The sequence below is a fragment of the Ascidia mentula genome, chromosome 8 (genome assembly GCF_947561715.1).
Source record: "Ascidia mentula chromosome 8, kaAscMent1.1, whole genome shotgun sequence".
Lineage (NCBI taxonomy): Eukaryota > Metazoa > Chordata > Ascidiacea > Phlebobranchia > Ascidiidae > Ascidia > Ascidia mentula.
The window spans coordinates 11,886,269-11,910,743 of record NC_138573.1 but is presented as its reverse complement, the minus strand read 5'-3'; the positions used below and the strand labels follow the sequence as shown (position 1 = coordinate 11,910,743).

At 39.7% G+C, this 24,475-nt stretch overlaps 1 protein-coding gene across 1 annotated transcript in view; it reads right to left on the bottom strand.

Annotated features, from left to right (window-relative positions):
* LOC145911960 (uncharacterized) overlaps nt 1–24,475 on the bottom strand; it is a 61,385-nt gene that overhangs the window by 26,544 nt on the left and 10,366 nt on the right. The window contains exons 9-75 of the mRNA XM_082999389.1: nt 24,271–24,455; nt 23,631–23,796; nt 23,173–23,358; nt 21,836–21,987; nt 21,663–21,770; nt 21,344–21,515; nt 21,029–21,146; nt 20,509–20,653; nt 20,024–20,156; nt 19,662–19,858; nt 19,384–19,525; nt 18,801–19,060; nt 18,481–18,633; nt 18,255–18,424; nt 17,921–18,065; nt 17,495–17,658; nt 17,044–17,165; nt 16,866–16,970; nt 16,596–16,712; nt 16,300–16,485; nt 15,877–15,999; nt 15,455–15,637; nt 15,122–15,244; nt 14,763–14,945; nt 14,552–14,674; nt 14,066–14,248; nt 13,625–13,747; nt 13,098–13,280; nt 12,786–12,908; nt 12,407–12,586; nt 12,173–12,301; nt 11,844–12,026; nt 11,662–11,784; nt 11,336–11,518; nt 10,972–11,091; nt 10,558–10,737; nt 10,300–10,422; nt 9,887–10,069; nt 9,388–9,510; nt 8,935–9,117; nt 8,650–8,775; nt 8,339–8,521; nt 8,120–8,236; nt 7,652–7,837; nt 7,202–7,327; nt 6,646–6,825; nt 6,313–6,432; nt 5,949–6,137; nt 5,730–5,849; nt 5,339–5,518; nt 5,134–5,250; nt 4,735–4,914; nt 4,279–4,395; nt 3,985–4,164; nt 3,693–3,812; nt 3,440–3,619; nt 3,180–3,296; nt 2,921–3,103; nt 2,545–2,670; nt 2,287–2,472; nt 1,967–2,086; nt 1,709–1,891; nt 1,269–1,394; nt 968–1,150; nt 766–891; nt 319–498; nt 52–168 (exon numbers count right to left, since the gene is read on the bottom strand). Coding sequence (XP_082855515.1) covers nt 52–168; nt 319–498; nt 766–891; nt 968–1,150; nt 1,269–1,394; nt 1,709–1,891; nt 1,967–2,086; nt 2,287–2,472; nt 2,545–2,670; nt 2,921–3,103; nt 3,180–3,296; nt 3,440–3,619; nt 3,693–3,812; nt 3,985–4,164; nt 4,279–4,395; nt 4,735–4,914; nt 5,134–5,250; nt 5,339–5,518; nt 5,730–5,849; nt 5,949–6,137; nt 6,313–6,432; nt 6,646–6,825; nt 7,202–7,327; nt 7,652–7,837; nt 8,120–8,236; nt 8,339–8,521; nt 8,650–8,775; nt 8,935–9,117; nt 9,388–9,510; nt 9,887–10,069; nt 10,300–10,422; nt 10,558–10,737; nt 10,972–11,091; nt 11,336–11,518; nt 11,662–11,784; nt 11,844–12,026; nt 12,173–12,301; nt 12,407–12,586; nt 12,786–12,908; nt 13,098–13,280; nt 13,625–13,747; nt 14,066–14,248; nt 14,552–14,674; nt 14,763–14,945; nt 15,122–15,244; nt 15,455–15,637; nt 15,877–15,999; nt 16,300–16,485; nt 16,596–16,712; nt 16,866–16,970; nt 17,044–17,165; nt 17,495–17,658; nt 17,921–18,065; nt 18,255–18,424; nt 18,481–18,633; nt 18,801–19,060; nt 19,384–19,525; nt 19,662–19,858; nt 20,024–20,156; nt 20,509–20,653; nt 21,029–21,146; nt 21,344–21,515; nt 21,663–21,770; nt 21,836–21,987; nt 23,173–23,358; nt 23,631–23,796; nt 24,271–24,455 — 10,251 coding nt within the window. The remainder of the gene's footprint in view (nt 1–51; nt 169–318; nt 499–765; nt 892–967; nt 1,151–1,268; nt 1,395–1,708; nt 1,892–1,966; nt 2,087–2,286; nt 2,473–2,544; nt 2,671–2,920; nt 3,104–3,179; nt 3,297–3,439; nt 3,620–3,692; nt 3,813–3,984; nt 4,165–4,278; nt 4,396–4,734; nt 4,915–5,133; nt 5,251–5,338; nt 5,519–5,729; nt 5,850–5,948; nt 6,138–6,312; nt 6,433–6,645; nt 6,826–7,201; nt 7,328–7,651; nt 7,838–8,119; nt 8,237–8,338; nt 8,522–8,649; nt 8,776–8,934; nt 9,118–9,387; nt 9,511–9,886; nt 10,070–10,299; nt 10,423–10,557; nt 10,738–10,971; nt 11,092–11,335; nt 11,519–11,661; nt 11,785–11,843; nt 12,027–12,172; nt 12,302–12,406; nt 12,587–12,785; nt 12,909–13,097; nt 13,281–13,624; nt 13,748–14,065; nt 14,249–14,551; nt 14,675–14,762; nt 14,946–15,121; nt 15,245–15,454; nt 15,638–15,876; nt 16,000–16,299; nt 16,486–16,595; nt 16,713–16,865; nt 16,971–17,043; nt 17,166–17,494; nt 17,659–17,920; nt 18,066–18,254; nt 18,425–18,480; nt 18,634–18,800; nt 19,061–19,383; nt 19,526–19,661; nt 19,859–20,023; nt 20,157–20,508; nt 20,654–21,028; nt 21,147–21,343; nt 21,516–21,662; nt 21,771–21,835; nt 21,988–23,172; nt 23,359–23,630; nt 23,797–24,270; nt 24,456–24,475) is intronic.

The window sequence follows — 24,475 nt, the reverse complement described above, 5'->3', positions numbered from 1 at the left end:
CTCCTTAATGTATTTTTATGGATAATTAATTTCTAACTTTTGTGGGCTTACGTGTACAAAAGTCTCCGGTTCCGACATATCCGTTATTGCAAGTACACACAAATGATCCCACGTTGTTTACGCAACCCGCATTCTCATCGCACGGATTGTTGTCACATTCGTTAACGTCTAGAATACAAAAACGTTGTTACATCACACTGCAAGTTGTGGCATGCTTGGAGATGTAATTAAAATGCATAGACGCAAAAATCAAATCGTTTTCATTTATAACCTTATGTGCATTTCAAATATCATTCAGGCGTTTGTTTCCTGTCTTACCTATGCAAGTTGGGGGCTCGTGACTCCACTGTCCTTCGTCGTCACAAGTGGCCCTCGCCTCCCCAACCAACACGTAACCATCGTTACATCTGTACATTACATCATTTCCAGTTGCAGTAGTTCGGTCCACAAGTGCGTAAGTACCGGATTTGATTTGCGCGGGAGGTTCGCATCGGATTACTGCAAAGTACAAAATGTTTGTTAACATGGAAATAAAATATGAGTTGACATAAAAACGTAAAATTAAGATAAAGACAAAAGAAATTCTTTAGAATAAGAAAAATAATGTATTATTATGTATGTGATTAAGTCGGCAAATAAAATGCTTCGAAATATACAGATTTAACAAACATCTTTGACAACTACACAAGTCAAATCTTTCAATGCTTTTCAAATATTCAGGTTTGTCTGCAATCAAATTGATATTGAGTATTATTTTTAACTTACTGGAGCAGTATTGACCATCTCCGGTGTATCTCGAATTACAAGTGCAGATATAACTTCCCTGTGTGTTGGTGCAAGTTGCATGCGGTGAGCAGAAACTCAATGAGGGGTTCGAACACTCGTTCACATCTAAACCGACACAAGAAAATAACACATAAGCACAACAACCCAAGCAGTGACGTAATAATGCGTGACGTATGCTTACCTCCGCAAGAAGGGGGGAGGTCGGACCAAATTCCACTGTCTTGGCACGTGACCACCTCACTGCCATCGAGCTGGTAACCATCTGGGCACGAATAACGAACTCTCGAACCAACCTCGTATACGGGACGTGATTGTGACACGATGATGGCTGGTGATAACACACCCGGTGCTGAACAACTCACCACTAGGTGGCAGAAATAAAAAATGTTTGGTGTTGATAAAATGTTTTTTGCAGGGTTTACAAAGATCTTGTTGTCTTAAGAAACCAATAAATACACAAAAAAGATAAATTTAAAACTTACGTTGGCAATCAACACCATCTCCCACATATCGGTCGTTACATGTGCACGTGTAACTTCCCACTGTGTTTTCACATCTACCGTTGCGGGAGCACGGGGGGTTAACGCGGTCTGCACACTCGTTTACATCTGCATAATTTTTGTTTAACAAGTCATTAAAATCAAACCATACATTTAGGTAAGAATAGTATTTTTCTATAAGAATTGTGTTTGCTGGTTAAGATTTTGGATTCCTATCCAAAAATCTTTCAATAAGAATTGTGTTACAATATTTCTAAAAAACCATAATAATATTTGCTTTAATTGCAAAACTCTGATACAATTGAACTCTAGTTCTAATACAGTTTCTTAAGGGTAACAGAAAAATCAAATTAACTCAACAAAATCTATTAAATCATCATAAAATTCGATTCCCATAGATTTTAATCTCTAGCGACACTTACCAACACATCGGGGCGGTAGAGAGCTCCAGATACCAGAAGGTCCGCAGGTGATCGACGACTGACCGACCAACCTAAATCCGTCGTTGCACGAAAACTGGCTGACATCATCAACCGCGTGATCCTTGGACGCTGCGGGTTCTTTTGAACCGTATCGTGGCGCCAAAACGTCACCACAGGTGATTTCTACCAAGAGCAGCGATGGCGTTTTAGTGAGTTATTTGGAATAGCTGAAATCCTCTGAGGGTACAGTAATTCTACCTTGACATGTGAATCCATCTCCTCTGTATCCACGGTTGCAGGCGCAGTCAAAACCACCTGGACTGTTGTCACAACGAGCGTTTACGTCACAGGGAACCAGCGTGAGACATTCGTTGGCGTCTGTTTGAAAAAACATGTTTAACAAAGATAAAAAGTTTTTGACCAACAACTTCACACCGTTGTATTAACAAATATTTCGAAAAATAAATTGTTTCTGAATAATAAAAAATAGTTTGAAAAAAAAAACATTTTGTAAAAAGTCAAAAAAATTATCATTTAGAATGTTTTAATTCAACGCGTAGTCCGGACCCAACACTAACCAATGCACAGAGGTGGAAGGGACGACCAAGTTCCATCAGCTTTACATGTGAGTTGATTTTGTCCAACCAGACCATAACCGTCCATACATAAATAATCAACTGTATCGAACGGTACGTATGGTGGTAGGGGGCGTGATGGAATGATAATGGCGTTGGCCGGGGTACGGAGCGCGGGACATTTGATCTCTGCAATGTTAAGTGGAAGTTGGCAATTAAACATGTTAGTTGCAACATGATGCAGAGGGACGTTAAACTTACGTCGACAACGGAATCCGTTTCCACTGTAGCCTTGGTTGCACACGCAGGAGTAGCTGCCGATATCGTTGACGCATGTCGCCATCAAGTGGCAGGCGTTTAGGGCGGGATCAGAACATTCGTCTACGTCTGGGAAACAATTTACAAGATTGGAACAAGTGACGTTAAAAAATGATAATGATCTACATGGCAATTTGGAAGGTTATGTTAGAGATAGTTGTAATTTGTTATAACTAGTAGAAATCGTTGGGAAATAAATGACCTCATCAGTTTTATTGACCGTGACATCGCTATACTTTTGGTGTTTCAAATAAAATGCATTTTCAACTGAATAACAATTCGGTGTTCGAATGTCCATATTACATTAAGACATACTCACCATCACAGAATGGTTCACTATCAGACCATTCCCCACTCTCCAAACATTTAATGTAGGATGTTCCTCGCAACCTGTAACCGCGCTCACATTCGAAGTTCACTCGATCTCTGTATTTGTACTCGGTCTTCTCACCGAAGCTGAGCACCACATTCGGGTGAGTCGTAACGTCAGGACACGTGATCACTGAACGAGCCAATAGGAATAGCGTAAATAATTTTCAACATATAGAAAAAGCGTTTTCCTTCAAAAATATACTCACGTGAGCATCTTGTTCCATCTCCTCTGTAACCACTCTTACAAGCGCATTCGAATGTTCCCTTATGGTTACTGCAGATCGCATTCTCATCGCATGGATTATCGCTGCATTCGTTTACATCTGCAAAAAAAATTTAAAAGCTTTTGAAAAATGACAAAAGCCGTTTTTTCAGTTTCGAGCAAATGTGTTCGGGTAGTTTGCGCTTATTATTAGTGCGTTATTGCGCAAATTTTGTTCTTTTTTTTTCGAAGCAGAACACTGACCAGTGCAACTTGGTGAGCTGTCCGACCATTCACCATCCTCCGTGCAAATGACGTCATGTGGTCCGAAAACCATGTAACCAGATCGACAAACGAACTCTGCTGTTTCCCCGATTGAATATTGTTGTTTTGCATCAACCAGTGAAACACCAGTCGTCAATGGCGGCGGCGAACACACAATCTCTGCACAAAAGGAATCCGATAATTAAAAACTATGTCATCCTCAATCAATACCTCAGTGAAATTGGATACTCACCGTGGCAGTTTACGCCATTGCCCGAATATCCAGTATTGCAAGTACAAATATGACCTCCAGGCATGTTGGTACATTGAGCGTTTTCGTCGCAAGGTGATGGATGAGTGCATTCGTTAATATCTGGCAAGTATTATGATGTAAATTGGCATGTATTTCCACCAGCACATATTTCCATCGCTTATTGATTATTTAAAACTTAGGTTGAATCATGCATTGATTTTTGTGGATATTATTGCACAAACTCAACCTTCGAAGAACCAACAAACACACTTATACTGTGATTTCATTTTACCTGTACAAGTTGGTTCATCGGAAGTCCAGGAACCTCCGCTAAGGCAGACAAGTTCTGCATCTCCCTGCAACTCATAACCATCCTTACAGGTGTAAGTAACGCTCTCTCCAACTGAGTAAGTTAACTTCACAGCATCAGACTCTCCGTTCCGAACATTGTCAGGTCGACTGCATGTGATTTCTGCAAATACGAAGTAAAAAAATAAAGATTAGAACCATGACGAGCACACCTCAAAAAATTTTGATAAGAAGGAAAACAGAGAGACAATTTTCAAATACAAGATTTGTTACAAACCGTTGCAGAAAAATCCGTTTCCGATGTAACCGTCGTTGCAGAAACACGTGAAGTTCCCAGGAGAGTTTTCACATTGGGCGTTTTCGTCACAAGGTGTGGTCAAGCATTCATTTTCGTCTACATCATTTCAACAATTATTATACATAGCACAAAGCGGACAACAAGTTTTATTTAAACAAACCAATATTGGCCACAGTGTTTACAAATTTGGCTTGTGAAAAGTCTGGCAATACGAATAGGGAGAATGAAAACAAAATTACGGAATTTTCATTTTATATTAATAGATTTTACAAACTTTCGGTACGTTTGATATTGAACAACGCAATGTCCCAACTAGATGCAAGACTTTAAATATATAGTTACGTGAGAGTAAACGAGACAGAGAAAAATGTATCTAAGTCCCTAACAAACTTTTAATGAATCATCGTTGCACGTATCGTGTAGTTTCCCACTCACCAATACAAGTTGGTTCATCGTTTGACCAACTTCCCGTATCCGTACAAACCAAACTGGGACTACCGCTGATAACGTAACCGTCGTTGCAGTAATATGTGACCCGTGCGTTTACGTTATAGCTGCTGGCTACAGGGAAGAAGCGACCGTTGCTGACTGCAGATAGCCTTCCACATTCAACCTCTGCAAAACAAAATTAGGTATTAGAAGTCTATAGGTGATCTTAAGATATGTTGTAAAGTGCGCAAAACAAATATACCAGTTTTTGTTACTGAAGAGAAAAAGGTAACGAGTATAGTCTGCTTTGCAATTTGTTACTTTTAAACAATGGCTTTCCGATATTATTTTAATCTTTTGTTTGAATATTTCTGATTTTAAAACCAAACGCCGTGAAATTCTTACTCGTGCAAGAGAAGCCGTCCCCGATATAATCCTGATTACATTCGCAAGTAAAACTTCCCGGGTTATCAGTGCAAGTTGCATGGATGTCACAAGGCGAAAGCGAACACTCATCAATATCTGCAATAAAGTGCAATAAAGTGCACAGGTTTTGAATAAGACCTCATTGTGAAAACAACACAACAACAACATTTCCGACAAAACTCACTTATGCATTTCGGTGGAAGTGCTGACCAGAAACCGCTTTGTTGGCACGTGAGTGACCTTCTACCACTCAACCTGTAACCTTCGTCACACGAGAAAACGGCGACATCATTCAGGGTCCACGGCGTTTGAACATCAACTATGACTCCGTTGACCGGATTGGTCAGCTCCGCACACGTGATTTCTGTGAACCAATAAAAAAATCATGAATATCTATCTTAATAGAAAAACGTCAGAAATTTGACTGCAGGAATCAGCCTTTGCAGGTCGGTAACCGACGGATCTGTCTTTGCAAATCAATATAACATTTCTAGAGCTCCATAAGGAGTAAAAGACGATCACAGCAGTATGAGATTTATTTTAAGTCCTTTTACATAGAAGAGGTGTCATTTTACCTAGACAAGACATGTCACTTTGTTCAACGAAGCCGACATTACAGGAACAGAAGTAGCTTCCGGGAATGTTATCGCAAGCTGCATTTGGATCGCACGGATTGGTCATGCATTCGTCAATGTCTGTGTTTAAAGGAAACAAGGTATTTATATTTTATTTGAGTTCAAGTAGATCTCAGAGCATAGGATTTGGTTACTTTTAACTGTAAACCTCATGTATACCTGAACAAACAATCGCTTCGTCTGTCCATTGGCCAGTCGGTAGGCATGTTGCCGTGGTAACGCTGCCGATTGAATAGCCAGATTTGCACGAGTATTGAATGACGTCATCGACTACCCACTGGTTCTTCTCTTGTACAGTTGGGGAGAAAGTCGCTTGGGAAAACGTGTTGGGGAAAGGACACCGAATTCCTGACAAGGAAAAGTAATAAATATTATCAAATATTTTTGTCTTATATACCAAGACTGACAGATATTAGCCTGGAAATTATCGTAATTACCACGACAACATTGTTTTGCTTATCCCCCATTGCTTGTTGTTTCAGCTTGTGTCAGTTAACCTGCGTTGTAAGATTAAGTCACTTACTTTCGCAAATGAGACCGTTTCCTTCGTAGTTTTCGTTGCAGCTACAATCAAATCCACCTGGTTGATTTACACATTCAGCGTTGACGTCACACGGCGTTCCATCGCTGCATTCATCAATATCTACAAGGCACAATAGATTTTGCTTTATCAGATAAGACTATGGTTAAAATACAATAAAGAACACTCCAAAATTGAGTTGCATATAACAATTAGCTCTCCATATTTAAAGTGTTTATTTGTGCTTACATAATTCATAATATTTGCTCCATATTGCTGGGAAGCTTATGTATAATTTAACGAGTCCAACTCCAATAGAATTTCACTCTTATTTACCGACGCATGTGGGCGGTGCCTCAGACCAGGTTCCGTCACTCTTGCAAGTAGCACTCGCCTCTCCGCTTAACCTGTATCCACTATCACAGGAATATAGAACATTGTTGCCCATCGAGGTTGATCCTTGCACCAGGACGAATGATCCGTCATCTATCTTCTGTGGCCGGGCGCAGCTTACAGCTGGAAGACAGATATCGGTAATAGTAAGACATGAGTGGATGACATAGTTTTATGTGGGATAGCTGGTATAACTCACATATAAAAAGTATTGATTCCAGTAAATGCTATGGTTTCTGGTGTAATTTTTGTGACAGACTGGTTGCTTAAAAACAATTTTAGTAACCGGAGCTTTCGCGATATACTTCCGCTTCAACAGGAGCAACAAACTATTCAAGTTTAAAACCAGATAATGATGCGGCGTACAGCAGAATTTGAGTAAATGTCCAGGAAACAAAAACGAAATTTGTTCAAAATGTATTCAGTGTTAACCATTGGAAAAACTTTTGAAGAAGTTGAAAGTCACCAAAACAAACAAAATGGCATAAATTTCACTTACGGAAACAACGTTGTCCGTTTCCTGTATATCCTTCGTTACATCGACACGTAAAGCTTCCTTCTGTGTTGGTGCAAGTCGCGTCTTCATCACACGGACTTCCGAACGCACTCTCACACTCGTTAATGTCTGAAACCGGGAATTGGTGGCAAATTGGAGTTAAAAATGGGCCTCATGTTTACAATACAATATTTGTGTGGAATTTTGGCTATGTTATTTATAGTGTTGAAATTTATTGTTTCTGAAAAAGAATTTCATTTTTCCAATTATGAAAGACGTGATCGATAAATATAAATATCCAAGGCATGGTTTGTTTATTTATTCAAATATGCCACATTTAAAGAAGATAAACTTTTTCGCACTTTTAACATCATAAATACAAAAAAATTTATACAAACATGCCAACAGAATCTAAACACACATGGAATAGGCGAAAATATTTTAAAAACAAACCTTCACAAGCGGGTGCGACGTTGGACCACGTGGCGTCCGAGTTACAAGTAATGCGAGAACTTCCCTCCACTCTGTAACCCCTGGGACAGGAATATGTGACGATATCACCCACTGACCACTTTCCACGGTTAAGTGGTGGACTTATTGTGGTTAGATGTGGAACATCAGGGGGAGGGCATCGAAGAGCTGAACATAAAATGAAGTTTAAACTGAGTATTAGGGGCAAATTTTAACCAAAGTTTACTTGTAACTTATTCGTGATATGTTTTTAAAACGCAGTGTTTACATAAAACATCAAATTAAAGCTCTTTTTCAAATTTCTTTGCGCATACAGTATATTTATACAATAATTACAGTACGTAATAATGTAACGTAACATAGGTATGGCATTGATAATTATTATGACAATTTGTTCGAAACGCAGTCAAACAACAGTATTTAAGAAGAGTAACGGAGGCATATACTTACAATCACAGTGGAATCCGTTGCCAGTGTACATGTGGTTGCAGGAACATGAAAAGCTACCAACAGTATTGATGCATTCCGCATTCTCGTCGCAAATATTGTCCTCGCACTCATCAATGTCTGCATATGTCAGTATTTTATTTTAATGTGTGTATGATATAAAATGCATGATGCAATTGCGAGCTGACGGATTGTCACAAAACAACATGTTTGGTTTCTTACCAACACACTTGGGTTCGGGTGATGACCAGGTTCGGTCGTGCATGCACCTGGCCGAATCTTCACCGACCAACGCAAAACCAGCATTACATTGGTAGAAGACCACGTCACCCAACACATACGGTAATGCGTCATCAGAGAAAACAGTTCCATCGGCTGGTGCGGACGGTGCCGGGCATATGATTTCTATGTAAATAATTTTATGTAATGAATAGAAAACAAGACAAGAATTTAGACAAGAATTTTTTTTGTTTTGTTCCCAATACAAAATTAACGCCTTTTAAAGGGCGAACAAATATGGTTCCATAACGTACGTTTGCATTGTTTGCCCGAGCCGTAATAACCCTGAAGACAAGTACAGGTGTAAGATCCTGGTGTGTTGGAACAAGTTGCATCTGGAGAGCATGGGTGGTTCAACGGATCCGAACATTCGTTCACGTCTATAAAGACAAAGCAGCATGGTTAGATTCGCGCAAAGAATTTCGTTCTCTTACACAATTGTTGTTATAAAAAAAAAAAAAATCTTAACACAAGTTAAGAAAACCTGCCAATGTTATGGTCGAAAAAAAAGTTAAAAGCATTTGATATCACATTCTCACCGATGCATGTTGGGAAATTTTCCGACCAGGTTCCATCAGGTTGACATTCCAACACTGAACTACCCTCGATGACGTAACCGGGATTGCATTCGTAGGCGATTCTCGAGTTCAACCCGTATGTGAGTTGTGAAGGTGATGAGAGATACCCGTCATCAATGTCTTCCGGCGCAGGACACTCAATAACTGCAAAAAACTTTTGATTTATATTCCTCGAAGAAAAAGACACAAAACGCTCGGGAATCAGATCATAAACTGGATAACAGCGGACATAAAAAGTGTTTTAGCAACCGCGTATAATCCAGGTGTGAGCAGAATAGGTAAATAGCGCTGAAAATGGAAATCAAATAGCAAATATACACCTGATGCTAAAGAATACATGGTTACAAACGTTTACGTAGGTATTTGCCCCCTTACGTCCGTATGCAGAATAGTCAACATTTCCACTTTACTTACGTTGACAAGTTTCACCATCACCAGAATATCCGTTGGAGCAAGCACAGGTAAAACTTCCATCCGTGTCAGAACAATCAGCATTCTCATCACAGTTGTGGGAGTTTTCGCGACACTCGTTAACATCTGAAATATATGCGATCGTCACCAAACCTTCCTCAACCGCACTAGGGTTGTGTTTTTTTAGCAATCGATTAAAGCCATTAAAATTAGGACCAGCAGGTCTAGAATTGCCAGAAGATAAAGAATTTTGGAAAAAGTTGCAGTAACCAATATTACTATAGTGTGAATGAGCGTAACGTTTGACATATGCCTTGCGTGGTGTCGTGTAGGGTTGTGAATTATATGAACGAGAACGATTTTAAGGTTGCAGTGGGTTAATGTTTGAAAATATGCACGAGTAATGGAAATACAAGCCAGCTTTATAAATCGACTTGAAAACTCATAATTTTCCGTGCATATATTTACATAATTAACATGGAAATCGACAACATATACTCACTGATGCAAACCGGAGCTCTACCAGACCACAATCCATTCAACAAACACACGAGAGGGGATTTTCCCCTGAGTCTGTATCCTTCATCACAAGTGTAAGTTGCTTCCACGTCCACTATGTAGGGAGGTCCGCCCGATACGGAGAAGGCGCCGTTTACCACATCGTCCAAGGCAGGGCACGTAATTCCTATAAACGGGGATATAGTGGTAGATGGTAGATACATATGTTGGTGGCCATTAGGATTAGTTAGACACGACAAGTTGTTCGGTAATGGTTCTGCTATCACAAAATGCCAGATATTTGCCGCTTTTTTGTGCACCAAAATCAAGGTTTATGTGTAGCTATACGTTTCCGAAAAACAATAAAACTAACCATTCCTTTAATTTATTTCTATCAACAAAATGGGAAATACTTACGATCGCACATTTTTCCGTCTCCTGTGTACCCCTCTGCACACATGCACCTGAATGTACCCGGCATGTTCACACAAATAGCACCATCCGGACAATCGTCAGTTCCGTCTGAACACTCGTCGACATCTACATAAAAATACAGATTCATGTTTACAGATAATTTGTGGTTAATGGCAGCAACAGAAACACAGCTGTCTCAATGCAGGAAAGGCAAGGCAAAGTATATTAAAGTCTGCCTTCAATCCATGGCATTCGACTTACCCTCGCAACTCGGTTCTGTAGACGACCAACTACCGTCATTACTGCATATTGAAGATCCACTTCCAACAAGGTCGTATCCGTCAGCACAGGAATAAGTTATCACAGTACCAGCGTAATACTTGCGGAGGCGCGGCGCCACCGAACTATACCGGTTGGGGAAAGGTTGACGGCAGAACACCCCTAAAACGAAAGTAATGCGATTAATTCATTGCAATATGCTAAAATCGCTACAGTGTATATAGACATTGGAGTTTGTAACTACGAAACGTTTTTCGCGAGACAAAATTTATATGTGAGTAGCATGGTATATGTTTTTTCAATGGAAATAAGATTTTCAATGGAAATAAGTTTAAGTTCGAAGTACTGTAAGTAAGCAAAGCACAGAGCGAGATCAAAACGAGAAAAAAAAGTTACTTGAGCAGATGAGTCCGTTTCCAGTGTAACCTTCGTTGCATTCACACGAGTAACTACCGATCGTGTTGGTACAAGTTGCTTGTTCATCACATGGCGCCATTGTTTCACATTCGTTGATATCTAACCAAACAAACACAAAATAATCTCACAAAAAAAAGTTTCAAATCTGGCTTATACGTGTTTGTGGCTTCGCATTTGCATCAACTGTTCAAATAGTAAAAACATTAACTTTCGTTTAAGTTCTGTGAAAAGATGTGTATTTCAAAGAATAGTGTAAAGAAATAGAAACATGGCACAGGCGAGTAAGATTACAAAAGCATAAAATTTGAATTAGAACGGGAATTTTCATTCGGTCATTTCTCACCGTCGCAGACTGGTTCGTCAGAAGACCAATGGCCCGACATCAGGCAAGTTAGTTGAGAAAACCCTGACAATTCGTAACCTGCTTCACATCTGTAGTTAACCACGTCACTGTATGCCCAAGTTCGGTCATTCTCAGGTCGCCTCCTCGAGTTTAGAACGGAGTCCAGTGCGAGGCATTCAATCTCTGCAAAAATGTTCAGGAAAATTAAAATCCCATTTGAGTTCCGAGAAACCAAGCTATATAATGTAACGTATTGTGAAGTATAGTGATGAGAATGTAATTTACTGTTTATATAATCGGTAATAACAAATACTTGTTAAACGCACTTTCGCAAGTAAATCCATCTCCTACGTAGCCGTTAATGCACGTGCATTCGTATGAACCAAGATTGTTGGAACAGAAAGCATTATCATCGCATAAATCCGTCTCTGTCACACACTCGTCAATGTCTACAAACAAAAATAGTTTAAAAGTCTAAGTAATTGTTTTAATGTATAACATTTCGCACCTTCGCAAATCGGTGGATCCTCCGACCACGAACCAGTTTCCTCGCACGTGACTTCATTCGGTCCCACGCGCTGATAACCCGCGTTACATCCGTACCGCACGGTGTCGCCAAACACCCAAAGTATTTGATCGGGAGGGGAAAAATATCCATCGACGGGGGCAATGGGAGTGCCACAGTCGATTTCTGAACCGAGGCCATTTTTGGGTTAAGTCAGGCATTTTTTACATGATAACATACATAATTTACTAGAACTACATGTTAATGCACGTAAACAATATCAACGGTATTATTAAAAGACGCCCAGGGCAACAAAATTGTACTAAACGTACGTTCACAATCAACGCCGTCTCCAGTATAACCAGCTTTACACGTGCATGTATATCCACCGATAAAGTTGGTGCATTCTCCGTTAATATCGTCGCAGGGTGTATCTGATGGGTTACCGCACTCCTCAATGTCTGCATACAAAAAAATTTCAATGTACAACATATATATGAAACAACACAAAAAAATATAATACACAAGACAGTAAATGCTGCGTCTGTGTTTTTGTTCCAACGTACCCATGCAAGTGACGTCGCTTGTGGTCCATGTGGCGTCATCCAGACAGGTGGTACTGGACGGTCCATCCAGGGCGTAACCATCGACACACGACAAGTTTACAGTGGCACCCACGGGATAGGAAGTTAGGTTGGATGAAATGACGACCAGATCGGAAAAATCGAGCGCGTCGCAATTCACCTCTGCACGTTAATGTTTTTTCATGTTCTTGATATAAGGTGGTTTTGTCTCATATACGATATAAGTAAAGGAACTCTTAGCGCTGTCATTTTATACACTATCTTACATAGGAGGTACGGAATAGGTCGCTTTTAGTATGTCCTCATTTTTGAAATGCATCAAAATGATTTATTTTTTAAGATTTTAAATTTGATGGTTTACCTTCACAATTCTCCCCATCACCGTAAAATCCACTTACACACGTGCATAAAAAACTTCCTTCTAAGTTTTCGCACTGCGCCTCCGAGTGGCAGGGATTTATCTCGGCAATGCATTCGTCAATATCTGTGGTAAAGCATCTCCTTACAAACTGTACGATAGACTTATGAAAAAGTATTTTACGATATAGATTCTATTCAGTCCAAATCAGGCATAATAAATAGTGTTTTATCAATCTCTTCACATGAATTGTGTTAACCAAGGGAGTGAGCTATGTAAGTTTAAGCAGTAATGTAAAAAGCGGCGCAGACTGACCATAACATGATGGCGGCAAATCAGACCAAGTTCCGGATTCTCTACATTCAATCACGTTCGGTTCATCGTAAAAATAACCGGGCTTGCAAGCGAACTCCAGTTGATCGCCCACGTTAAAAACTTCCTTCATTCCGCTCACAACGATTCCGTTGAGAGGAATATTTGGGAATTCACACGTGATCGCTGAAAAATTTTCGTGTTTCAAATTTCTGGTATTTGTTAGGAACCTTAACTGCTTCACAGAATCCGTTGACTGATATCAAGTTACGCGACAATTTTTTATTGCAAGATTTGCCAAGAAGATTTTTATAATCAAACGGGAAAAACATTTTTTTTCTCTATTTTACAGAAAAGTTCCATGTTTTGATGCACTAACGCAATTTCAATGCATTTATTTTACTGATAACGGTCTGTGTTACGGAACCAAAGTGTTTATGATACATTGTAATATAGTTTATATAGTATAGGAATGGATTTGTTGTTTCTACAAACAAGATAACATGGTAACTTATGTTGTAAATATTTACCTTCGCAGAAAACGCCATCTCCTTGGTAGTCGGGTTTGCATGTACACTGATACTGACCGTCCGTGTTTCGACAAATAGCATTTTCATCACAAGGGTTGCTTTCACTTTCGCACTCATCGATGTCTAAAAATGAAACAAGAATTGTTGAGTAAAGAGTAAACCCCATATCATGGACTTAAAAACAATCATTAAACATTCTTTTTACTTACAGTTTTTTTGCTTCTGGTGTATTTGACAATATATGCGACACGAAAACATTAAAAAATGCAACCATATTTTGAGTGCGATACCACGATATAAATTAGATTAAAAACCACACTATTAAAATAAAATCGTAATTTAAATTTCTCGAAAATCCCTTCTGTATTAATTGGTTATTTGGTTATAAATTCGATACTGAGAGCAGTTCTGCTTAACTAAACAAATGACATAAAATTTCACCTGTGCAAGTTGGTGATTCTGCAGTCCAGCGCCCAGACAACATACACGTTATATTTTCGTTTCCCTCCAATCTATAACCCGCATCACAACTGAAACTTAGAGTTAGACCCGATGTAAAGACGCCGGGTGACGACGGAGTCATCTGGCCGTTTTCTGGAGCCGATCTCGGACGACACGTAATTGCTGACAAAAATAAACATCGTCATTCGACGTTATGTTGGGAAGTTTCGGAGGTGGGGTTGTCCCACCCTTTATTGTGTCTGCTCATTATAAACACACACGTAGCGATTTACAGTTTTTAAAACAACTTTAGGCGTTGTTAAGACTGGATAGTTAAATAAGGCGATATATGACCATGACGTGGTGCTTATTTGGAGACAGTCTACTGATGATATATCTGGCTTTGTTGGAAAACAGGTCGTTTAAGACAAGACCAATGCAGTCCTCTAGGTGGGTTTTTCCCAACTGAAGCTTTTTGGTTCTTACCATCACAAGACACCCCGTTTCCTTGGTAACCGGTCATGCACCGACATTGGAAGTATCCGAAAGTGTTGATGCATTTCGCATTCTCGTGACAGTTGTCAGTTCCCAGGGAGCACTCGTCAATATCTGCGTGATCAAACACACTTGTTAAAACAAAACAACTTTTTGGTCAGGACATTATTTTGCCCGAGATACACACAAGTATCGTGCTTACCAATGCATACTGGTGGCTGAATTGACCATTGTCCGGTGTACTGACAAGTCGCCAGTGTTTGATCGTTAGTGGTGAAACCATCGTTACAGGAATACGAAATCGTCTCACCCTGGTCGAATAATGTTTTGCCGGTAAACTCAATACGTCCATGGCGAGGTGGTCGTGGCAAAGAGCACTGAGCACCTGTTCAAAAATGTTTTACAGATAAATATATTGGTAATATTCGCCAAACCGGTAAAAAAGTCAATAATGCATATGAACCATTGTTTGTTTCATAACCCTGTTTATATGCATATGAGTTTACTGCAGGGCGGAAGCATTTACATCATGGCAATTTATAATAAATAACTTCCACTGACCCGAGCAGGTTCTTCCATCTCCACTAAATCCTTCCCTGCAAGCACAACTAAAACTTCCCCTCGTGTTTCTGCATGTTGCCCTGACGTCACAGGTGTGAGTTCCAGATTTGCATTCGTTAATATCTTGATTAATAAAAATGCATAATAATAACAAATAATCTGTAGTGCAAGTCCCAGCTAATGCCCACATTTGCAAAGAGTATGAGGTTATTATGCATTGACATCCTCCTGGAAAGTAACTATCGTGTTGAGAAATATTACCAACAAAATTGTGATAACTAGTAAACATGCGTTTTTTAGTTACAAAGGTTTAAAAAAAACGCCAGATCTTACCAACACAAGACGGGATTGAGTCCGACCATCTTCCGTTGTTAAGACAAGTCACGCTCTCGGATCCTGAAATCTCGAATCCACTTACACACGAAAACGTCACGGTGGTTCCCCCTGGATGGCGTCCTCGTATCGTAGGTTTTCGGGATCCATACACGGGATTTACAAGACCTCCACATGTAACAGCTGCAGAATGATAATCGTTAAAAACTGCCACGTACAAACCATAAAAATTGGATGGGATTATCTGATACGCTTTTGGTGAAGAAAATGTAACTGTTCATCACGAACGGTTTTGTACATCTTTAATATGAACAGAATAGCCCATACAGTGTTGGAAAACTTCATGTAAACGTTTCGATTGTTTCTACAACCATTATCAATTTGTATTGATGTTCATCCTTATTAATGCAAATAAATCTTACCAGTGCAAGATCTTCCGTTACCGGTGAAACCGTCCTTGCAACGACAGGTGTAACTTCCCTTTGTATTGTGACATGTGGCTGAGGTTGGACACGGAGGAGTAGAATCATCACATTCGTTAATATCTGCAAACATCATTAAATATATCTTATCTTTACATTCTAAGTTTTGCGCGTAAAACCTGAAAACGCCGACGGCGTGAAAAAAATCTGATTAATTGTCAAGAATAAAGAGCGAATAAAAAAAGACGTCAAAAAAGGGATTTCGATGTTTACACATATACTGAAGTAAAACTACAGCTTCCAAATATGACGAGGATTAAAATGCTTTTTCCACCAACAGACGTATGATTCATAAGCGCGTCAACCGAATACCTCTCGAAAGTCTTTAAAAGCCCAAGTGGTTGGACAGGTTTTAATGCTTACCTGTACAGGTAGGTGGAAGAGCCGACCACTCCCCGCCATCTCGGCACCGTAACTGGTTGTCTCCATTCAGTTGGAATCCTCTCCGACATCGGTAAGTCACCATACTTCCCACTTGCCACTGTGTACGAGCCGACGGGAAGAAATAACCGTTCTCGATATTCGGCAGTGCGTCGCATTTGGCATCAGCTGCAATAAAAGGTTACATTTATTTTTATATACGTTCATCCAAACCACAACAGAATGGACAGTAGATTGAAGCTACAACAGGCCAATATGAACATAAATTTTGCCCCAACCTGTGCAACTCTTCCCGTTTCCATAGTAACCTTCATTACATTCACAAGTGTAACTTCCTGCAGTGTTTAAGCATCGTGCATTCGAGTCACACGGATTGTTCAAGCATTCATTTACATCTGCAAGAAAACACACACACATGTAAAAATCGCTGAACAAAAAATAAAATCATTGCGACACAGACACTAGATTATTTTAAAATTAATTCGCTCCTTTCTGACCATTGGCACGAAATTCAATAAAATACCACTCATCTATTTTCCATAGTTTACCTCGACACGGATTTCCGGTGTATCCTCGTGAACAAGTACATTCAAAGTTGTTCAATCCAGCACATGCGCACTCGTTATATTTCTTGGGTTGAGCAACACGCTGACCTATAGTAGTACAGAAAATTAGACAAATTTTCTAAACAATTCAATTCGCCACTAAACGCAAACTATAACTTACCTGCCCTGATGTACACTCCATCGATAGAACATCCACATTCAGTATGTCTGACACAGTTGTCCCCATCCCGAATATATCCAACATCACACACACAATCTTCTACAGTTCCTTGGAGCCGACAACTGTGACGTAACAATTGGATTTACTTTTAGAACGCATTGGTTGTAACGACAAAACAGATTGATACATAGATATTTAAAAAAAGGATTTTCGCAAGCGTCTTTTCATAAAGGTTGAATTGTTTTATTTAAGGAAACCAAATGTCAAACGTGCAACACGCTTTTGTGCAACAGGTGTCAGTAGGAAATGAGACGTCTGCCGAACCATTTCTCTTAGCCTTGCACCATCAAAAGGCTTCTACTAGAACCGTGGGGCAATTAGTAGAATGAGCAATTAGTTCGCAAGCGGCAATTGGCGCAGTCAGGTGGGTGATAATTTGGTGTGAACTTACTTGCTTGATGCGTAGGGTGAAGAGCACGTGTCAGGGCAGGGCGTGGCACATCCTTCGTAATGACTGTTCGCTGGACAGTCTATTGCCTCTCTTCTTGTCATGCTTCGCCACGCGCAAAGCTCGACATCTTTTGACTGGCACTCGCCAGCGTAAGTCTCGAGGGCCTGCGAGTAACCACACACATTACTGTATAACGCCCAAGGCTGGAAAACTGGAAATTTCCCGACGCTATTGCTGCATTTATTCCATTTACCATCAACCGCTGATGTAAATATAGCATATTTATCTGTAAATCTGACGTTCATTGTTCAGTTGACGCATTTTATGCCCTTTATCGGTATTTCATAAATCATGTGTTTGTGCAATTTTGATGTTATTTAGTTGAAGGTAAAATAAACGAGATAACAGGTGTTTGGTGTGACGTACCTGCGTCAAGACTTCGGAGTCGCCGTTGGTGGCGCAAACGTCAAAAACACATTTTTGGAAGAATTTCTTTGCGTCCACAGAATTATGACAAGCACTAAATACCCCGTTTTGCTTAATGAGAGATCCGCATTGTTGCTCAGCACTCCTGCAACATTACAACGTAATGCATTTAAAGCAATTTATTTATTTTTTCTTGGTCGTTAAATGTATTCTTGTTTCTATTATTTCCAACTGTAAACATTGTGGTAACAAAGCTGACACGTCGAAAAGATTTATCAGAATTTAATCTTTTTAGCTTTTTCTTTCCAATGCTTAATTTACCACAATATCTTACCATCTTGCTGTTTCGCTTCGTGAGCAGCTAAATTGGTCAGGTACGTCATCCGAACAGTTCCCAACTGTGTAACTTACAGCAAACTCGTTAAAGTTTGACGCCTGTTTACCATTTAACTTCTGCAAATCGTCAGTTTTGACACCGTTGTAATTTCCACACAAGCCGTGGACCTACAAATATGTTGGTTTAGAACGTACGATGTAGTAAGCATTTAAGAAGAACTTACAAGTCCGAAATAAATGCTGGGCACGGTAATGCGTGCTCCGTTACCGTTGAAGAAAACCTTCAGTCCGTACGATGTAGTAAGCATTACTCCGCGCCCTGATGGACCCACTGTGTATGCGTCCGAATCATAACTTTCCACCACTTCACCGTTTACCTAAACATATGCAGTATTATATAAACATCTTCTTTTAAATATTGGTAAGTACATCAAAAAATCGTTTAATCAGAGTTGTGCTTTTCGATTACTCAATGTTTACACTTGGGTGTTAAATAAACATAACATTTCAATACCATTGAATATAATAAGCAGTTCATGTTTACCCTGATAACGCGGTTCTTTTCGAGTCGAACCACATCTTCACCGTTCAATAGCGTTACAGTTATATGTCGCAAATAAGAAACTCGCGTATTCCTTCCTCTGTGTTCGTTCTGGGCAACTATGGAAAACCATTTCGGGTCGCTTTGTTGCAGGCGATATGTTTTTGACAGGTAGTAGCTGCATGTGCCCATGAAATCGAACCAACCGCTGCCGTCTAACAACATGTAGTGAGGATCTCCCCATGCTTTGCATACCGCTTCGCCTGCAAAGACATTTTTGATAAAGTTAATCTTTTGTTTACGTCGCTTTCTCACTTCGGTGTTGTGAGTCAGCAGTTCTTGCTAAATCGCTTGACGATAGTAGGAATTTAATGACTCACACAACAAATGGTGAAAGATTTTTGCCGCTGCTTAAAATCATATCAGTACCCATTGCGGTAAGGAAAATTTTATTTTTATTTAAACTAATATGATTCAAATTTAAGTGAAAATTATACTGTATTGGGGTGTCATACAGAACTATAAACTATGGATTTTGCTCGTGGTGGTAGTTTTATGTGGGTGTGTTTGTATTTGCATGTCTTACCAGTTTGCACGCAGGCTGGTCGTCCGTTGTGGTCTTTTCCACACTTCTGCCTCGAACCGCATCTTGATGCCGTGCAGCTCATGCGGCCTCTTTGGCACACACATTTTCTGTTGCACGTTGACGTGTAAGTAGATTCCCCGTTCTGCGAAAGTTATACGGAATGACGTTTAATCACATAACTACTTGATTCGCGAAAATAATCAAGGAAATTAATTTTCGGATAACAGTTGGTTGGAGCTTGCACATATGAAAAACAAGTAAAGTAGTTCCAGTCCTACCTTGTAGTACCTCCCACTATGCGTGCAACCGCAATCGGCGCGTGGAACGCATTCTGAACCGGAAAGAACAAAGCCTGTGTCGCAATCACAACCTTCCACACATCCTTGATCGCAAGTCGGGTCTCTCGAATCAGAACAAGTGCGTGGGCACGCAGACATACATGATGAGTAGTGTGAGTTGGCGGGGCACACAATTTCTGAAACAACGCTTTGGTAAACTCGTTTGTTTGATTTTTGATTTTGAGATGGTGCATAAAAATACCCAGTAAAATGAACGTTGTTTAATGGAAAATAGCCTGACAGAAAGTAAATTACAACGTCATGAAATTAGTGACTCGAGCAAGATACAAATACACGCTTACCGGTGTTGGTATCGTTTCTCCAGGATGTGCAGATCTGGATTTTTCGCGACTGGCAAATCTGGGCGTATGCTCCTACATTGTTTGAGATGGCGGCGACCTCGTCGTCATAAGCGCAAGCGTCGAACACACAATTCTATGACAATAACCCAAACAAATACAAATAATTAACGAAGCACGTGGTAATATACAATCGCAGTTACTTTCTCAATAACCTATTATAGACAGATTTAAATTTTCATATTCGCTACATTGAAAGAGTATTTTCAATCGCCTTGGCATCTTTTTGGTGTTAGTAAGTTTGGTTGAGGTGTAAATTTTGTCGCCTATCACCTAAAAAATGCTTTTGTCATGCTGTACATAGCTAAATTGCGTTGGAAGTGCACAAGACAAGGTTATTACAACTTTGAATAAATGCACCAAACGTGTACCAAAGAACTTGAACGAAAAAAAGACGATATAACTTACATGAAGCCGTTCATATTTACCTGTAAGAAAGGTTGTGGGGGAACTTGCTTGTGGCAACGCGAGAAACATCCGTTTTCCTTGGTCAGCACCGAGCATAGGCGAGTATAAAGACTGCGCTTGTTGGAAGGACAAACGTCGTCCTTGACAGGTTTAGCGGCGTCACACCTGATTGTCAACGGATAAACGTTGTTTGTTGTCGAGTGCGGCAGGATTTGCTCACAAGTTATTAGTCAAGTTAATCTGGCGCAAGGCCGAGTTTAATTAACGACATAGTTACGTAATCGTGGTTTTTCGTGTATTGGAAGCAACAGTTTCAATCAGTACGACATTTACCTTAGGTCGAACATACTTAAAAACGAACCTTTTTAGGCTAGCGGCAATTTTAGTAGAGGGTAAATAAAAAACGATGGCTTTTCAAATTCTATGAATTTTCGGAAAATTACTTACATTTTTTCAGGTATTATCGCCCACTGTGTCCCGATACCCATTCCCCAAAGCTCGTAACATGTTAAATAATACAAACAAATGATGGGAACTTACGAAGTTTTGGTTGTGGTCTGATGCTGATTGGCGAACTGAACGGGATCTTGAAATATGACGTTAGTTCCTCGCTTCCTAAATTCGTCATTCGGGTTTCCGTTCGCATCCCCGCACAAACCTGCGCAAATCCGCCAATCAATCACTTAAAGTTACGCCAAACAGTAACAATTTCGCGGAAAACCGAAATCAAATATCGCCTCCTATGAAAGGTGTGGAGGCGCAAAATTGAATCGGCAAAATGTAACGAAAACTCGCGAGCGAAGACCTCAATTTTCCCAACGCTTTCAGAGCGTGAAGGCGTAATTATTGTCGTACCTTCAACTTTTCCGCCCAGACTATGCGGAATCGCCACTTTGAGGTAACTGTTGCCGTCATAGATGACCTTCAGCCCAAATGCGGTCTGCACTGTGACAAATCGCCCGCTATGTCTGATCGTTATTCCACCGGCGGCATGGTTGAACGGCAAGTTCACAGTAGCATCATTCACCTACGACATTAAAAGCAACGCAGTTGTAAACCTGAGACGTATAAGGAAACAATTGTTTTGACAAAGCTAAATTTAAAAACGGTTCACAAGTGCTTTTGTCCACAGTAATCTACGTCGTCAAAACCATCCGGATGACAACAAGCTTACCTTGACCACTCTCCCTTTGAGGAGTTGTATAACCAAACCACTAACTCGAATATACGCTTTGCGGAGCCATGACACCTTTGTGCTTCTTCCTCTGTGCTCGTTATCAACCTGCGATGTAGCAAATTTTACACATGCTATATTATTGTAGCTGATAATTATTTCTGTAAACAAACCTCAACAACGAAATTGGTGATAGCGTTACGTCTTCTTGCCAGCTGATTCTTCACCAATACGTAAGAGCAAATTCCTTGGAAGTCGTATTTCTTGCCGTCAAAAGTATTGTAATGGGGATCACCAACAGCGTAACAATATTTCTCTGAAGTGTCTGCACGTTCCAAAAAAAAAATTAACCAAAATGTATAAAAATCTTGATTGTTTTAAATCTTGCTAAATATCGGACGATATCAAATTGATCAATAATTGCAATCCCATTTTTAACAAGTTTACTTTTTTAAATTAACTTTGTATCAGAAATAGAAAGCATGCTTTTTCTGTGTGATATTGTAAACAGTTTATGTCATTAGTTGTTTACGGTTATCTTCCTTGTTTACACGAACCTAGCTTTTGTTGTTGTCATTTATTTGTTGTTGTGAAAGACATACAAGACTGCTCTTAACCAAGCACATGTTTTCAATTAAGTATAAATTTAAAAATGTGCAGATTTTAGTGGATAATTGCTCATTGAAGAGTTTCGCCTGGAAAAGCAACCAAAACTAGGTGGAGTAAACACATAACGCACTTGAACATTGCGGAAAGCGTGAAAATGTCACAACACTTCCTCGGCACTTGCCATGAAATTAATTAGCAATTAAAAAATAATTATTTTGAAATTAACGCCGCCACAGACGTTTCAAGAGGACCAACACCTCGCGCGTGTCACGACACGAAATCTTTCCATGCCATAACGATAAGTTTTGCACCGAAATGTTGTTATAGTTTGACCGCATAACGGTTTGAAGTTGTGTATCGACTTTTGCGGGTTTGTAATTATAACTCTAGGTTTTCAAATATTCCCACAAAAGTTACGTAACTTAATCTGCGACATTTTATAATTGTCGGAGTCCTTGCACGCCAAATTGGCACGTATCGTTTTTTTTCACAAAGATGTCTATTTTCTGTTTTTCACAATCGCATAAAAGTGTTTTGGTCTAAACGCACATAAAAGTGTCTCAACTTTATAACATATCGGCGACCTTTGATGTGGAGTTATTAAACCACCAATTACTACGATTGCGCAAAGCGGTCTTTTTTATTACTGAAGACGGCTCTTAAAAAAAATAGTTGTAAGTGTCAACGTTTCGGTTGCTATGCAGCAGCCTTTACCAGGATGTAACGAAATGTGCGGTTTTTTAGTTCAGTAACAAATTCAGTTTTTTTTTACTAATTCACAGGAAAACGTAATAAGGAAAACCAAGAAATCAGTTACATTACAATCTTTAAAAAACATGATACTTTTTTTACGTAAAAAACATGATACTTTTTTTTGTGCATTACAATAATCTTCACGCACCTATAGCTTGACAGGTTGGTGCAGGATGAGACCAAGTACCAGATGAAGTACAACGTTGTCTTGAAACACCTTTTAATTTGTAGCCGCTGGAGCATGTATACCTGACGTAATCACTCACGCTGTATGTGCGTTTTGATGGAGAAACCTCTCCATTTGAAGGCACAGAACGGGCTGCACAGGTTACTGCTGTAAAGGTAAAGGATCGCTTTTTCAACAGCCAATAAACCTTTGGTTTGTCCGTTTCGAGTGCGTTTATTTCGGCAGCCGATAAAATAAGTTTAAGACTTTTTAACATTAGTTTTAGATAACAAACTTCAAGCAATAAAAATGTGTCGAATTGTTCTCAACGTTTCACGTAAGCCATCATAATGTAGCAATATCGTATCTGATTGCTTTTAACAGTAGTGATAAACAAAACCGATTTATTTGCAAAAACATGCAGATGACTTTCCACTTACATTGTTGACCAAATACTTTCCATGTGATGACAAATCCCTTGTCGGTTGTACTTGAATCGGAACGGAACCGAAGACTGGCACTCGATCCCACACTTCGAAAAACTTTATTCTTAAAAAACCCGCAGAACTTTTGAATTCTAGTTCGTCTCGTGGTTCCATTGTAGATCTGCCCAGAAAACCAAAAAAAAAGTTCGTGTGTCCATAGTACTGAGATCGAAACATTATACTGCCTAAGAGCAACAAGCAGTATAACAAAATAATACTATAGATATATATGACATAAAAAAATAATGCAAATCTTTAAGAATGTTATCGTATATGCTTTGTCTTTTACTCTAATACCAGATGATTGTCGTAGATAGTTAGATTTTGACAAATTTGTCAACTTATAAGTCTTTGGCGTCTCTAAACCAACTAACACATATTTGCGGCGAACAAATAAACTCGCTTGGCACAGACCAGGGTGTGTGCAACCCATTCGGCGCCAAACCTTATTCCATAGGCACGCCAAAATAAACGTGAGTCCCCTTAGACTGTATTTGGCAGACGACACACGTATGAAACCGCAGCTTAGCCCACACAAACACGGTATTTCCTTTTCTGCAACCAGCAATCATCACCGCTGTTTAGAGTGGCCCACCTCTAAGAAATCGTAGGCACATCGTCGGTTCGGTTCCAGAGAGAGGGTTTCTATGGTGATTTCGATGGTCTGTCCTTCGTTAACTCTTATGTGCCAAGTACAGTCGTTGTCGTTGGGATAGTCGTCTGGATAATTGGGTGAAGTGATTCTTCCCGACGTTTTGCCGGTGATGTCACCTCCACAACCTGAGTGGGAGTGGTTTAAA